This window comes from Mauremys mutica, chromosome 1 (assembly GCF_020497125.1).
Source record: "Mauremys mutica isolate MM-2020 ecotype Southern chromosome 1, ASM2049712v1, whole genome shotgun sequence".
Classification (NCBI taxonomy): Eukaryota; Metazoa; Chordata; order Testudines; family Geoemydidae; genus Mauremys; species Mauremys mutica.
This window is the reverse complement of record NC_059072.1, coordinates 91,491,073-91,507,826: the sequence shown is the minus strand read 5'-3', so window position 1 is coordinate 91,507,826 and position 16,754 is coordinate 91,491,073. Positions and strand designations below refer to the sequence as shown.

The following is a 16,754-nucleotide window of genomic DNA, read 5'->3' as shown; positions in this document are numbered from 1 at the left end:
CTGGCAGGGTTCCAGCGACAGCAGTGACAAGTGACAGGGAGCCCCCTGCAAAGTTCCAGCGACAGGTGACAGACTCCTGAAGGGACCCTCCTCAGGTTCCAGCGACGGGCGACAGATTCACTTGGGGGGCAAGGGGGGCGCCTCAGGCAAGTGGCTGGAGTGTCCCATTTTCTCTTTGGGAAATATGGTCACCCTGCAGCTCCCAGCCACCATGGCTTCTGTGAATTTTTGTTTATTGCCCATGACCTGTCCATGACTTTGACTAAAAATAACCATGACAATTTAGTTATAAATTTATACTGGTATAGTTATGCCAGTAAATTTCCCTGTGTGGAGAATCCCTTAATGACTGTACAGTGCTTTGAATGGGGAAATGTTAAGCAGTTCCTCAGTCACCCAGACCGGCTCTTCCTCTCAGACCATCTCTGTCTTGAAACACTCCTTGAAATTCTTTCTATCCGTGACTCCTTCCTAGCCTGTACACTTATTTTTGCTGCAGCCCATGATGTTGGTCATTGGTGCCTCTGGCCCATGGCATGGTGTGTGGGCCCCAGATGTCTCCTCCTCCAGAAGCAGTGGCTGCAACATGCCAAATGGTGTCATGCCACAAAACTGCTCACTTGCCACTTTGGATTGCCAGCTTCCTCAGGTGTGGGTGGGGCAGGGGAGAGCAGAGGAAACAAGAGGTGAGAGGGATTGATTTAAGGGGATAATCTGTCATTTATTATTTAGATTGGAGTAGTGCCCACAATGTGCTGAATGCTTTGCAAAGGCCAGACAAAGGAAGACACTGCCCCTGCCCTGGAAATCTAAAAACATACAAGCGAAGTGAGCGGAGTGGAGATAGGACAACAGCTTACAAAGATCATGACTGTTGTTTTTTAAAATAAACGTACTAAATTCTTTCACTTCCCTTCCAAATTCAACCCTTCTGCATTCCCCCCATACTGATTCCCAGCGCTAGTTCCAGTGTGCATACACTCCTCCCTCCCAGCAATCCCACGCGCCAGTCAGCCCCCTTCCCTCCATGTATGTGAGCAGTTCATTAATGAGATAAATCAGTGATTTAGAGAAGCAGATGATTTACTATCCCAAGCAGAGCTTTCTCTAACCCAATAAAGAAAAAGAGCCAGAGAATCCATGAAACCCAGTAAGGACTTCACTATTGTCTATCTCTTTTACATGGAAGATGGGGGAGAGAGAGATTGAGTCAGCTAGGTTCTTTCTTTGTAGGCACTGCAGAAGTAGTGGATCTTCAAGAGTACTAGAAATGAGAAGATAGTGGCCTTGTGGACCAGCTCAGAGAGGGCGTTCGTGCCTTGTGGAGAGGGTGGTATGGAAGAAAGCACAGAGATGTATGTGAGGGGGCAGACATTCCAAGAGGTGGTGGTGCTGAGGCAGTGGGGAAAGTAGAATTCATTTCGTACCCGTATGCTGCACCAACTAAAAGGGGGAGGCACATGACCTCCTCATGTGACTCTGCCCCGCCCCCAGCCTAGGCCATGTGCTCTCCCCGTCCCCTCCCCATGATCCATCCCATGTTACCTGGCGGGGGGAGAGGAAGGGGCTCTGTCCTCCTCCCCCTTTGCCGGAGACTTCTCAACCACAGGGCTCTCTGGAACTGCAGTGGCAAAAGGAGCAGACAGCAGCCCCACACCAGCAGCTCCTCTGGCGCGGCTGCACCACCCCCAGCCCTGCCCTCCAGTGGGGCTGCTGTACAGACCCCGGACAGAAGACACAGGCACACAGCTGCGTGGAAGGGCTGGGGGTGGTACAGCATGCTGGAGGAGCTGCTGGTGGCCCCACGTTCCTCCTCCTATGTCTTTCCGGTACGCCATACAGGCTATAAGTAGCTTACTGGTACAGCGGACCGGCCTGGACCAGACCAGACCGCCCTACTTGCACCACTGTGCTAAGGTCAGATAATCCGAGTGGCTGTGTTTTGGTATGGGCCGGAAAGGTACAATGTGGGTGTCAGGCTGGCCAGGGAGAAGGAGGTTACGGTGACCCAGAGAGGCGATGATGAAGGCCTGGACAAGAATTTTAGCTGGGTGGACAGAGAGAAAAGGTCAGATCTTAGAAATCTGTGGGACCCTGCCTGGATGTGTGGGCTGAGAGAGAGGGAAGTGATGAAATAATGACAACACCTTGCACTTCCCTTGTCCCTTTCATCTGAGATCCTCAAAGTGCTTAACAAATGCTAATGAAGCCTCACGATGTTCCTGTGAGCTAGGTACTATTAGCCCCATTTTTAGCTGAGCTTGCGAGGCTCTACACTGAACTTCTTTGTCTGTCTGTCTATAACATGACCATTTTGAATACTGCATTCGATCACTTCCCAAGTGTCAGGAAGGTTCTAGAGAGAGAAGGTGGGTGAGGTAATATCTGTTCTTGGACCAACTTCTCACTTTGGTTCTCTAATATCCTGGGACCAACCCGGCTACAATACTGTATACAACAGGGCGTGTTCAAGGCATCCGTGACCAGAAGCCTATTGACTTTATTGAAAATCAGAAAAACCAAAAGCAATGGAGGAGGCACAGAGCCCCTGGCATCTGGTTAGCAGAGCTACATCTTCAGCCACTTCTGTGTTAGCTGATGGCAGTCATTAACCCCTTCGAGCATAACAATACCCCTCCTCTCAGCTCTGCCCATCACCCCAATACTGTGTAAAAATGCTGACACCCTGAAAGAGAAAGAAAGAAGAAGAAGAATGTCTACACTGCCACGTATATCGGGGTAACTTATGCTGTTTAGGGGTGTGGAAAAAACATCCCCCTGAGTGATGTAAGTTACAGCCACATAAGCCCCTGTGTGGACAGCACTATGTCGGCAGGAGAGCTTCTCCCACCAACATAGCTACCGCCGCTTGCCGGGGGTGGAGTAATTATGTCACTGGGAGAGCTCTCTCCCACCGGCATAGAGCGGCTACTTGAGAGATCTTACAGCGGCACAGCTGCATTGGTACGGCTGCGCCACTGTAAGCTCTCTAGTGTAGACATGGCTGGGAGGGACCTTTGACCTTAGTCCATCCTGTGCTTTGCTGCACATTAGGCTGCCCACATTTGCCATCCTTGCCTGTCAACTGCCCTTCTCTCCAAATCTTCCCATTTCATGTTGAGGTGCTTGATGTGGTTCAGAACTGTTCATTTCCATGTTATTTGCAGTCTTCCTCTCTTTCTTCTTGCGTTTTCTGGCTTCCATTCAAGGGCGGTATTTGGTAAGTGTTCTTTTTCCATTCTCAGCACATGTCCAAGCCACTGATGTCTTCTTTTGTAGATTATTTGTGAGAGGGTGCCTTGTCCAGTCACTTTTCTGACTTTTTCATTCATCTTCCTATCTCTATATGTTATTCCCAATATTCCTCTCAGACATTAGTGATGAAATGTATCCAGCTTTTGCATAGCTTTCTTGGTAAGTTGCCATGTCTCACTGCTGTATGTGATGGCGATAACAATTGCTTTGTACACGTTCAATGTGGGGACTCTCCCTACCAGCCACATTCAAAAAATTGAACGTGGCTGGTAGGGAGAGTCCCTGAAATAGAGGGGGATTGGAGGGTGGCACAGGGAGTCTGTGCGGGGAATGGATGGATACAAGGAGCCACTGGGGTGCAGTGAGCTCTGCCTACGCTAGCTACAAAGCGGGTAACCCCATATAGATAGAAGAACAGGCACAGAGAGGTTAAGTGACTTGCCCAGAGACATGCGGTGAGTCTATAGATGAGTAAGAAATAGAAGCTGGATCTCTGGCTTCCCATGCTCCTGCTCTGATAATTAGCCTGCACACTCAGTCTCTCCTTAAAAGAACAAGAAAGTGACAGGTAAGGAGGGCTATGATAGCAGAAATAGGGTGTTATATTTAGGTAGGGCCGCCTTTTCAAAAGTGCTCCCGGATTTTGGGTGCCTTCATTGTCAAGTACCCACAATTAGGGAACACTTGGAAATGTAGACCTACATATTAAAAACCATATGGTTAAACCTACAAGACCATCTAGCAGCAGGAAACGTAGACGGAGCGAATGTACATTGCTGATGTTGAAGGGGCTGATTCTGGGGACATTTCTAGGTCAAAGGGGCGGGCATTCCACTGCCTTGGGGCCACAGAGGCAATGAGACAGATGTTTTCCCTCCTGTCCCCCCTGCACATGCCATGCTCTAGGGGTCCCAACCCTTGGAGCTCCCAGGATGCAATGGTGTATAACATGGAGCCAGAGCCCCAGAAGGTTAACTGTCCAGTAGGGGCCGTAAAGCTCAAATCTGTAACCTAATTCATGCCCAGCAAGCAGCCAGTGACACACACGTCCAAGACCCAGCACTAGAGAAGGGCAGAGGGAGATTACTAGTGGTGCCACCTGAATGACAGTTCTCCCCGCTTTCTCCCGGGCAGGGTCAGCAGACAACAAGATTGAGGCAGCTATGTCTGAGCTGGTGCCGGAGCCCCGGCAAAAACCAGCAGTGCCAATGAAACCTGTTGGCATTAACTCCAACCTGCTGGGCTACATTGGGATCGACACCATCATTGAGCAGATGCGCAAGAAGACCATGAAGACGGGCTTTGACTTCAACATCATGGTTGTAGGTAGGAGGGGTCATGAAGGCCTACGGAGCCTTTGGAGGGCATAGAGAGAAGCTTTGCTGGGCTTTGACTTCACTCTCACAGGCACAAGTACAAGAGGTTATAAGGGTACAGGGGATCATTGGGAGTATGGGTGAAGGACAGATGCTTTAATATCAGGCCATGCCTAGTTCCAGTAGATCCCTAGTCCCTGTCCTTGTGATTTTCCCTTAAGGTACTTATGAAGGGCAAGAAGATCCCGCACACCCGACCTGGCAACTTCCCTGGGTTTAAGTTCTTCAGCGTATTGTCAGGGCAGAGCTGTGGTAAATGCTACATTCTTCCCCTTTACGTTTATCAGGTCAAAGCGGGCTGGGGAAATCAACACTGGTGAACACCCTCTTCAAATCCCAAGTTAGCCGCAAGTCTTCAGGCTGGAACCGTGAGGAGAAGATCCCTAAGACAGTGGAGATCAAGGCCATTGGGCATGGTAAGAACCAGGAAAAGTATCCCGAGGACCACCAGTACTGGCTGAAAAAGCGTAGGAGTGCTGGTGTCTTAGAACAGTCATGTCAAGGACCTTTTACTAGGGCTGCATGGAAAACCAGAATTCATGATTTAGTTCCACATTAAGATGTAACCGAGACCTTTCCAAATTTTTGGGAGAGGGAGAGAGAGACCCTGACCCACTCCCACTAGCCAGTAGCCTGGTGGTTAGGGCACTCATCTGGGAAGTGGGAGACCTAGGTTCAAAGTCCCTGCTCTGAAAGAGGCACGAACTATCTCTCGCTTCTGTGGTGGTGGAAAAGGCAGAACATCATCGTTCCCACAACATGTGTCAGAGAAACCGATCTCGAGGGAGATCATAAGGTCTTTCCTTCTTTCTTCCCCAGTCATTGAAGAAGGTGGTGTCAAGATGAAACTGACGGTAATTGACACCCCCGGGTTTGGTGACCAGATCAACAATGAGAATTGGTGAGTGTCTGACCTCCCCATCTATCTTCCCCCGCTCTCTGTTTGCCTTTTGGGTGGCTGACCTACCCATAGGGCTGGGGATACAGAAGAGTCAGCACCCAGCATGGTCCATGCTCTAAGATGGACCCCACAGTAACTGACAGTAAACAGGTCAGTATGAGCTCAGCTCCAGGCTGAGTCAGCACAGCAGGATGGGATGTTGATGTTCCTTCTGATTCAGTTATGAACCAGTCCTCAGCATGGGACTGGGGGTGCTCTGTGGCTCCAGTTGTTTTCTTTCATACAAGATGTATTAGTTACAGATCCCATAGTAAATCTGAGAAGAATAAAGATGTTAGAATAGCGTCCTGCCAAACTCCAATCTGGATAATGGTATTCGGGGCTTCCAAAGGGATGTGATATTATTCTTCTCTTCCTTGCTTGAGGCCTGAGCCTGATCCAAAGCCCATTGATGTCAGTGGAAATATTCCTATTGCCTTCAATGGGCTTTGGATCAGGCCCATATACTGCTGTGAAATGTTGCTGTGAATTGTTAAACTGCCAACACATTCCGCTCCAGAGGTGGCTGCACTTCAGTGGCAGGTGACATGATTCTTATATACACAGCTTATAGAGTGTTTGGGATCCTACTAGATGAAAGAAGCTCAGGAAATGTTAAATCCTTATCATTATTATTTCATTTGTTTTACTTAGGCATACACATGCTATAAAAGAGTGCCTATCGCTATGCTCTAGGACCCTAGGCATAACTTAAAAACTCAACAAAATTCACACCCCAAGTGTAATTTTGGTGCAGCAGTGCAGTCAGTATAATCCACTACCAGCAAACCAGGCAACACATCCATCTCAAGTCCCCCTCCCAGTCCAACAGTCCCCCCTCCCCCCCCAGCTTGCAATCCCCTGCTCCCCTCCCCCCCCAAATTCAGCAGATTCTGCCTATTTTGGATCAGAGTAAGGCAAATTCCAAAGTCACGGGGGGCCCTCACAGAGAATGCCCTGCCAGCAGCCCCTTTCCACATATGCCACTGGGGCTTCAGCTTGAGCACCTCCGCTGATCAATAACCCTGGCAGGATCTGATCAGGCTAATGGATGATCCCCTCCCACCCTGTAAACCCTCTTAGTTCCTGTAAGTGCCAGAGGCACTATATGTATGAAGCATGAAGAAGAAATGTGCCTCTCTCTCTCTCTGACCTTCACAGCTGGGAGCCCATTGAGAAATACATCAATGAGCAATATGAAAAATTCCTGAAAGAGGAAGTGAATATTGCAAGGAAGAAACGAATCCCAGACACGAGAGTCCACTGCTGCCTCTACTTCATCTCCCCCACGGGTCACTCGTACGTATCCCGCTGCTGACTGTTTCATCTCTCCCACTCATCACTTATATGTATCCTATCTCATCTATATCTTACTGCACCTCTACTTTAGCTCCCCCTATGGGCCAGTCATATGTATCTCACTACTCCCTCTCCTTAATGTCCTCCACGAATCTCATCCGGTATCCTATCCCACGCATCACTCCTATATACATCCCACTCTGCCTCTTTCATCTCTCCCATGGGTCATGCGTAGGAATCCCACTGTTGTTTGACTTTTCCCTACTGGGCCGGAGACTTGGAAGGCTGTACAGAAAAGCATTAGAATGGGATAGACAGGCCAGCTCTCCCCATAGGTTTTTGGTTTTTTTTCTAGGCATTGAGTGAGGAGGAAGGAGGAGAAGAGATCTAATGGGAGCATTTCTTGGGGGATACACAGGAGAGCTCTCCCTTCTCCCTCTCATCTGGACTCTGGGAGGGGGAAGAGCAGAGCCAGCGTTAAGGGTGATGTGGTAAAATGACTCTCACTTATTCCTTTTTCCCGGGCTGCAGCTTGCGACCCCTGGACCTAGAGTTCATGAAACATCTCAGCAAAGTAGTAAACATCATCCCTGTTATCGCTAAGGCAGACACCATGACCCTGGAAGAGAAGACTGAGTTCAAACAAAGGGTGAGTACCACCACGCCTCTGTGGAATGAGTCTTTCCCAGCCTCACCTGTCCTGGCAGGAAGGTGAGAAAGGTGGTTGTATCCTTCAGACTGGGATTATATTGTCTAGACCATTCAGATATCCTGGTGTTTCCCCTCATGGTTCAGAACAGCACTCAGCTGCTGCCATGGGATACAATATTGGATTCTCCTCCACTGACAGAGTCCAGCTATCGTGGAACCTTAAAACAGGACCTGGTTCTGTGTCAATGTGGGGCATGCGCGATGATCTGGGTGTGCTCATATGGCAGAAGATTGCCTAAATTGTTCAGACTAATATGGGGAAGGCCACCTTTCCAGCTGGTAGGATATCACAGAAATTCATTTCTTTCCAAAGTTGCTGTACATTCCTGACAATATGGCTTTATCCAAGAACACACTCGTCCTTTAAATGAACCTTCGCAAAACATGTGCCCACAGCAGGTCAGAGCTGACATTAGCATGTATCTGTGCTAGTGAACCCTACCTCTGAACTCAGACTAATCAATAGGAGAATGTACCTTCCTAGCCCAAATGAGCCCAAGGAAATGATAAACTAAGACCACAAAGAATAGTGCTGAATGGTCTGCTGGGGCACCACAATGGAGAATTAAAAATGGGTGGATCTTTTGGTGAACTGAAATCTACTAGAGATCACCCTGGGCAAAAACTAACTGATGGGATGCATCTATCGTGGAAGAGCAGCTGTTTCTATGCTGAAGTCTCTCAAAGGGCATCTGTCACAGTGATGGCAAGGGTTTCACACCTGTGCTGTGACCTGCCAAAATGTCTTTCTGCTGATCCCTGTTGTGACTGGGTTAATAATCCTTCATAACCCTGACCCATGGGGCCAGTGAATAAAATCCAATCTCTTGCCTGCACTGCTGTGTGTCACAACTGTATCACACACTCCTTCAGGAGTATTCCTTGCAGGCACCTTCCCTTTGAGAATGTTGCAGCAAGAATGTAATACCACTGCACCCTGCTGTCTGCCATAATTCAATGCTTGCACTGCTTTTTACTTTCCAATGTTTCCCTGCCCAGGTGCGCAAAGAACTGGAGGTGAATGGGATCGAGTTTTACCCCCAGAAAGAGTTTGATGAGGACCTGGAGGATAAAACAGAGAATGACAAAATCAGGGTAGGACACACCATATCATGAGAGAGTACTGAGGAGTGGTTAGATTTCACTGAGTGCAGAATGGAGATAAATCACTCTAGTTTTCAAAGTGCTTTGAGATCCTTGGATGAAAGATGCTATAATGCAAAGGATTATTATTACTGTTTATATCCAGTAGGGAGGATGGGTTCTCTTATCCTTTCTAATTTAATTTGCATTGTCTCCATTCATTATCACCATAAAGTGCTGTGATTGTTGAATTTAAGAGGACTGTTTGTTTCACTTCATCTTGCTGGACACTGGGTTTGGGCTGGGTTTAACTTCCCATGTGAACTGTTGCTATTTAAACCCAGTTTGACCCCTCAAACTCTTATTTTTGGAAGTCTCCCAAGTAAACATTTGATCATATTTCCCCTTCACGTCAATCATCATTGCAGCCATCTCCTGTAGAAATGCTGGGGATATCTGCAGACCAACCTCTAGGAAGCTGGGGACATCTGTAGAAGACATGTAGGGCTTTTCCTTTTGGGGGTTTATGAATTTCACTTGCAGGGGGGTTATTTTTAGCAATTTTTGAGTTTTGTGTAGATGTCAAAAATCAGTGGTTTTGGGGATTTCTCTATGTATATACTTAGGCTTTGCAGAATTAGATTTTTTATTTTTTCATAATTTTGATGGATAATATCAGAGTTTATTTTTAAGCATTTTTTTCAATTAAAATTTTCACAGTGGGCGAAATTGAGGTGCTGGTCAGATGATAGGGAAGATAGGACAATAATTATTTAATGACAGTAGATGTTGAGATGCAAAAAGTTAAAGCTTTATAACTGTTCAAACACAAATTGTCAATATCACATGTCAAAATATAAAAAGTAAATATCCTTAAATCAAACCCTAGTAAGTTCTCAAGCAGCATTTTTCTTACTTTGTCTATCTGTAAATTTCAATTATTATCAGAGGAAATAGTTTTCATCAGTTTGTGTGTCCCTTAAATTGATGTTTACCTACTTTTACCAATAAAAATCTAATTCTTCCATGCCTATATATATTTGTGATACAGCATGGCCAGAGGGCAGCAGGAGAGGGTTAGAAGGGAGCCTTATTCCCTGTAAGGGGAAGAAAGTTTGCTATAGATTAACTAGACCACCTGAAGTCAATTAGAGCACCTGCAGTCAGTCACATGATAAAAACCCCTGCTTCAAGTGGAAACCAGTGGAAGCCTGGGGGACTTCCCGTATAGCAAACATTAGATACGGTAGAAGGGTATCCCAGTCTTTTCCATCCTGTGCTACCACCTTCCGGATCATACTTTTAAGGGTACGATTAAACCGCTCGACTAGTCCATCTGTTTGTGGATGGTAGACTGAGGTCCGTATGGCCTGGATGCGGAATAGGGCACATAAGTCCTTCATTAATTTTGACATGAAAGGGGTTCCTTGGTCTGTCAGGATCTCCTTAGGGATGCCCACTCTGGCAAAAACCTGTAATAGTTCTTTTGCTATTGCCTTGGATGTGGGGTTTCTTAAAGGAATGGCTTCTGGATATCGCGTGGCGTAATCAAGGATGACTAGTACGTTTCGGTGGCCCCGTGCCGATCTTTCCAGTGGGCCCACTATGTCCATGGCTAGCCTCTCGAAAGGGACTTCAATAATAGGCAAAGGTACTAATGGGGCCCGCAAGTAAGGTCGAGGGCTATAACCCAGGACCGGACAGCTAGCTGGGGTTGAAAGCACCACTCAACTTGGGTGACAGAGTTTTGTGTGTGGAAGGGAGGAGAGTTAGGGGCAACACCTGAGTAAAAGGCCAAGTTAACTCTGCAGTGGAGACAAACTCCCTGAGTGCATCTCCTCAGGTGATAGGTACAGGCAAAAGGCCTATCTCGTGGAATCATGTGATTCTTCCACTCTGAGCCTGGGACGTGGGCACAATGCTCCATGTATAGCAACCTCTTATCACCCTGTGATACAGTGACCTGCAGCCTCCTTAAAACAACATATAGCTCATGGAATGGGGCACTAGAGAAAAAAAGTAGGATTTTAAAATAACAAACAGCCTACCTGCACGTCTGTCCTACCTAGAGTCCTACCATACCATACTGGTAGGCCCAAAACCTAGGTAGGCCTAGCTTCTTCAGACACCCCCATGGGTTCCTGTGTCTGAGTCTTTTCAATCTCATGCACCCCCTTGCAGCTCCAAGACAGTGTCCTTGTTAACACGTCCCCCCCACACACACCCACACATACTCCCGAGCTCTTTGCTTGCAGGAGGCTTGGTCAAGTGTTGGTGGCTTTTGCCCTCTGGTTGAAAAAGTTTCATACCCTGGCAGGAGACTGAGTTAGAGTTGTCAGAGCAAACAGTTCTGGCATTGTCCCGTTAGGATTCATAGGTGACCATCTTGAGCCAGCTTCTCTTTCCTTCTGGGAACCACCCCAGAGAGACCCCTGGGGAGAAATACTTACACCAAAATATGAGTGCAGCAAACACCAGGCCAAAGTCAGGCCAGCATACAGTATTAATAAATGATTTTAGAGAGCTCCATATTCATCACTCCTATGATTCAAAAATGCCGGTCACATCTGAAGACTCACCTAGAACAATACTGCACCCATCTGCAGAACCCATGGAATCACTGGGAACCTCTGCAGGCTCAGCTCTGGCAACAGCTGTAAACAACAGTTGAAATGCTAGGGATATTGTCATAGTCTGCAGTGGCCAGTCATTGGATGGTCATTGGCAGTGAGTGCCTCTTGTCCTGCAGAAGACCGTATGCTGGAGGGAAGAGGGTAACGGGGAAGGGTGGAGAGAGAGGAGTAGTACTATGGCCGATATCTCATTGTTGTCTAGTGCGCAGAGGAACAGCTTGACTAGGCCTGTCTACCTGTCTATCTCCAGCAGGAAAGCATGCCGTTTGCAGTGGTGGGCAGCGACAAGGAATACCAAGTAAATGGCAAAAGAATCCTGGGCAGGAAAACTCCCTGGGGCGTCATTGAAGGTAAACAGGTCCATCCTTCTGAGATGGATGTATCTACCTAGGCTCAGGCACGCAAAGCTCCAGGTACGCGGCAGAGCTCTACCCCTCGCACCTATAGTTAAACATATTTTTTAATCAAAATAAAATATATTTTCAAACACCTCTGCTGAGGGGAATTGGAGCTACCATTGTGGTATCACCAACTGGCAGGGTATTGCTGCCACTCTAGAATATGAAAGGTGCCACGTTGGGGCCCATGAGGTCACCTCACTTTTCAAGTGAACCCTCCCTTGTGGTTTTAAGAACTGACAAGCCCAATAGACTGCATGTTATGCACATATAGCACTATACGCCCTGTTTGAAATATAAGATCTGTGCCTGTCTGCCCACTGCCTTGACAACCATCCCATGTGCTGTACTAATGAAGGATTTTTTTAACACCCCATTCCCCAATTTTCTCTGTTTACAGTGGAAAACCTCAATCACTGTGAATTTGCCCTACTTCGAGATTTTGTCATCAGGTGAGGTCAGCGGTTATGCAACTGTTTATTCCTGATGAGAAGAGCTACAGTACTTACTGAACGGACTTTCAGATAGAATTTCCTAGTGACAAAAGCCATGATAATGGAACAGTCTCCAAATGGATGAAAGTCATATTTCTTGAGACAATTCAAGCTGGGCTGACTACTATAGGGAACAATCTTAAATTAAATAATGGACAGGGCAACCTAGCTGGTCTTTAATGTCTATGATTGCTATGCCAACAAGGGGGCTAGTTGTGATGGTGCTTGGGTGATGTGGATGGCCTGTGTGACAAGGAACTGGAGTGAGACCCTCCCCCATGCCCCATTATGCAAACACACAATAGATGGGAACACTTTTTAGTTGCTCCTGACTTAGGGCTGAGTTGGACTCAGTGACAAAGAGGGAAAGACTCTTTAGTCCATTCCCAATCCCCAGACCGTTTAGTCCTCCTGATTTGGGGATGGATTAGAATTGACCAAGAGATAAAAAGCTCCATATCCCCAATCTCCAGTTCCCCTTCTCTCAAGTTCATATATGGATTGAAGCCCTTTCAGGAGAACTGACACCTGTCCGAAATTCTGTGGGCAAGTCCCATAGTTTGAAGGCGCTGGAACTATGGGTGCCAGGGGTGCTGCCACATCCCTTGGCTTGAAGTGGTTTCCATCATATCCAGAGATTACAGTTTGGTTCAATGGCTCTCAGCATCCCCACTATACAAATTGTTTCAGCACTCCTGTAAGGGTTCCTTCCCCACTCTGAACTCTAGGGTACAGATGTGGGGACCCGCATGAAAGCCTCCTAAGCTTATTTCTACCAGCTTAGGTTAAAACCTGGTAGGCTGCCACCATCAAGTGATTTAACAAGAAACAGGGAAAGGACCACTTGGAGTTCTTCTTCCCCTAAAATATTGCCCCAAGCCCTTACACCCCCTTTCCTGGGGAGGCTTGAGAATAATATCCTAACCAATTGGTTACAAAGTGATCAAAGACCCAAACCCCTGGGTCTTTGGACAATGGAAAAATCAGTCAGGTTCTTAAAAGAAGGATTTTATTAAAAAGAAAATGTAAAAATCATCTCTGTAAAATGAGGATGGAAAATAACTTTACAGGGTAATCAGATTCAAAGAGCCCAGAGGAACCCTCTCTAGCCTTAGTTTCAAAGTTACAACAAAACAGGGATACCTCCCTCTAGCAAAGGTAAAATTCACAAATTGAGAAAACAAAGATAAGCTAACACGCCTTGCCTGGCTGTTACTTATAAGTTTGAAATATGAGAGACTTGTTCAGAAAGATTTGGAGAACATGGATTGATGTCCGGTCCCTCTTAGTCCCAAGAGCAAACACCACCAAAACAAAGAGCACAAACAAAAGCCTTCCCCTCCCCCCCCAAGATTTGAAAGTATCTTGTCCCCTTATTGGTCCTTTGGGTCAAGTGTCAGCCAAGTTACCTGAGCTTCTTAACCCTTTACAGGTAAAAGGATTTTGGTGCCTCTGGCAGGGGTGGCTCTATGTATTTTGCTGCCCCAAGCACGGCAGTCAGGCGGCTTTCAGCAGCATGCCTGCTGGAGGTCTGCTGGTAACGTGGATTCGGTGGCATTCCTGCAGGAGGTCCGCTGGTCCCACGACTTCAGCATACCCGCCGCCGAATTACTGCCAAAACTGGAGGACCAGCGGACCTCCCGCAGGCATGCCGCCAAAAGCCGCCTGACTGCCACCCTCACGGCGACTGGCATGCTGCCCCTCACGGCTTGCTGCCCCAGGCACGTGCTTGCTGCACTGGTGCCTGGAACCACCCCTGGCCTCTGGCCAGGAGGGATTTTATAGTATTGTATACAGGAGGGTTGTTACCCTTCCCTCTATAGTTATGACAACCCCTGTTTGAAGGTAATCTCTATGCCCTATAGAGTAACAAGGTAGGTTTTTTTTAAGAAGCCCAATGTAAATATACATCAAAGTTAAAAACCAATCCCCTGTATGCTTCCTGTTGTCATGGTGTTTTGGCATCTGGGAGTGATGAAACCTCAGATTGTGACACAGTGATGTCATGGTGACATCACAATATTGCATTGTTTGTCCCTCACAACAAATTCCTAATGCTGGTACCACCTAGCTGTCACTGTTGGACTTTCCCCAAATCTTTCAATAAAAGGTGGTCAAAGTCCAGGTGTTTTCTGGCGGTTAGTGACTTGTTGGAAGGAGTTGTGGCTGTGGGGACTCTTCCAGGGGGGCTGGTGACGACAGCACAGCTACTGTGGGCTCCACTGCACTACTGACCAGATGCATCATGGGGAAGTTTTACCTTCTTTGACGCATCATGTATTAACTGCTGCTGGAAGATTGATGAACCAGTTGTCTTAACTGATACAACAGGATGCAGAATAGCTGACTCAATGGACCATTGATTGATCTGATCTGGTGTAGCAGGAGACAGCATATTGCACTGATGAGGCCAATGATCTGAGCCAGTGTGACATATCCTGTGTGCCTATTTTATTTTGTTGACTGATGCAGTTTCAATTGGCTAACGTATTATGGCCTCCATAAAAAATGAATATCCTGTTCATTGGCCAGCCAGACTGAAGAAACCATCCCATTTATCTTAGCAAATAAAATAGACCCAGAAAGAATAACATTGACCCAGCAGATTATTTTTCTTATCCTCCTTCTGTCTCCCTCTGCTTCCTGCAGGACCCACCTCCAAGACCTAAAAGAAGTGACGCACAACATCCACTATGAGACCTACAGGGCCAAGCGGCTGAATGACAATGGGGGGCTCCCCCCAGTGACCACCGAGACAGAGGAGAACCACGAAAGTAATCTGTGAATCACTCCTCCCACTGTCTCGATATTACAACCTGTCCCAGCTACCCTTGACTTTACTGTAGGCCTGTCTCCAAAGCATGTGGCACATCCTTTCTGTGTGTGTATGTATGGGAGAAGGAGCAGGGGCACACCTCTCTCCTTCCTAGAATGTCGTCATTCTTGTTTTTTTGCACAGCAGGCTGTTTGTTGTCTTCCCCTCTCTCGTGTTCTGTGGTTCAGTTGCATGTCTTGGTTGTGGGAAGTAGTGGAGGGAATGCTGGGAGATTTGATTTCTGGGGTTTGGGGACGATGACTTGGTTCTGTGTTTGCACATTTGAAAAGCATAGAAAGACTCCAAAGACAGACAGATTGATCAATGAGCACAGTGCCTTCTGAATGGCAGTGGCACTGGAGAGTGGAGTTCCCTGGTGTGGATGGGAAAGATAGGCGGTTGATTAGGGGGAGTGATAGGTGGCTATGGCATATCCCCTTTTCTCACTGAGGCCTGTTAAGAAAGGGAAGTGGGGGGGGGGGTTAGTGGTAATTTGTGGCTGGGAGGAGAGCATATTATCATATTTTCCAGTCCATGTTCTAACTGGAAGATGGGTGGTGGTGGGAAGTGAGCACAAATTAGATCTTGGACCTTAGGGTTTCATTGTAAGATCTAGAAGCTGTTGTTTTACCTTCCCATCGCAGGTGTCTGGGAGGGGAGAGATGACGAAAAATCAGGAACACTAATTGAGGGACAAATCCTGAGGTCTTCACTCAGGGCTATGGTGACCAGACAGCAAGTGTGAAAAATCAGGACAGAGGGTGTGGTGTAATAGGAGCCTATATAAGAAAAAGACCCCAAAATTGGGACTGTCCTTATAAAATTGGGACATCTGGTCACCCTACTCAGGGCCAAATAGTGGCATTTAACCACTGCCCTGGAATTGGCAGGGTGTCTCCCTGCCCCAGCCTGGGTAGGCTGCCCCATCTTCTAGGATACTTCAGGTTGCTGCCCCCAATGTGCTTGGCCCACTTTGCAAGCCAGTGCAAAGGGTGAGGAGAACAGGCCCAGACATATCTCTATTGCTTCCCTTCCTGTGGGGCAACATACACCTGCTGGGACACAGCAGAGGAGCAGGCTCTGTACTCTCCTGCAATTGCGAATGCCCCTTGCACAACACACAGGGTAGGCTCCTTGTGTAGTCACCCATGCAAGGGCCACCCCTAATCTGGCCCCCAGGAGTTTACTCAGGCAGAACTCTCACTCAGTTTTTACCCAGTATTTACTTGGACAAACTTGTCTCTGAAACCATGGGAGATGTGCCTAAGTAAAAAAATGAATGAGGGCCTTGGACTGTGCCCTAGAGTTAATCACTTGAAACTATGCCAATACCAGTAAGCATGAGTTGCACGTACTAATGTGAACATGAGACCATCCCTTCTTCTTTCCTTAGCACAAAGAGCTGGGTTCACTGGAACTAGCTCATGGACAAACTGGGCAGAATTTTGGCTGGCCTGCTGGGCTTGGGTCGTGATCCCCTCTATACCCATCAGTTCTCGGCACATCTCACTAGTTAGTTATTGAGGACATCAGAGGCTGTGTAGAGGGGGAGAAATATGTGCTAAGGGAGGGTGAATGAGAAGGGAAAAGGGACATTGGCAGCAGAGAGGAAATCATCTTTCCCAGCACTGGAGTGACTTTCCACACAAGAATACCTCCTAATTCTGTTGGGAAACATCATGGGATCCCTTTATCTGCTGTATAGGGATTCTGCTTTTAGGGAAGGAGGAGAGAAAAATACATATGACCC

At 47.3% G+C, this 16,754-nt stretch overlaps 1 protein-coding gene across 5 annotated transcripts in view; it reads left to right on the top strand.

The window, feature by feature from the left end:
* SEPTIN3 (septin 3) overlaps positions 1 to 15,164 on the top strand; it is a 28,519-nt gene extending 13,355 nt beyond the window's left edge. For 3 of the 5 annotated variants that reach the window (XM_045032166.1, XM_045032186.1, XM_045032193.1), the window contains exons 2-10: positions 4,390 to 4,581; positions 4,919 to 5,047; positions 5,451 to 5,532; positions 6,733 to 6,870; positions 7,402 to 7,519; positions 8,581 to 8,676; positions 11,548 to 11,647; positions 12,096 to 12,147; positions 14,839 to 15,164. In XM_045032166.1, coding sequence (XP_044888101.1) covers positions 4,390 to 4,581; positions 4,919 to 5,047; positions 5,451 to 5,532; positions 6,733 to 6,870; positions 7,402 to 7,519; positions 8,581 to 8,676; positions 11,548 to 11,647; positions 12,096 to 12,147; positions 14,839 to 14,974 — 1,043 coding nt within the window. In that variant the 3' untranslated portion in view covers positions 14,975 to 15,164. Of the gene's footprint in view, positions 1 to 4,389; positions 4,582 to 4,918; positions 5,048 to 5,450; positions 5,533 to 6,732; positions 6,871 to 7,401; positions 7,520 to 8,580; positions 8,677 to 11,547; positions 11,711 to 12,095; positions 12,148 to 14,838 lie in introns of all 5 variants that reach the window. The other 2 variants (XM_045032173.1, XR_006582614.1) reach the window with 2 other exon arrangements.
* Positions 15,165 to 16,754: the final 1,590 nt, after the last annotated feature.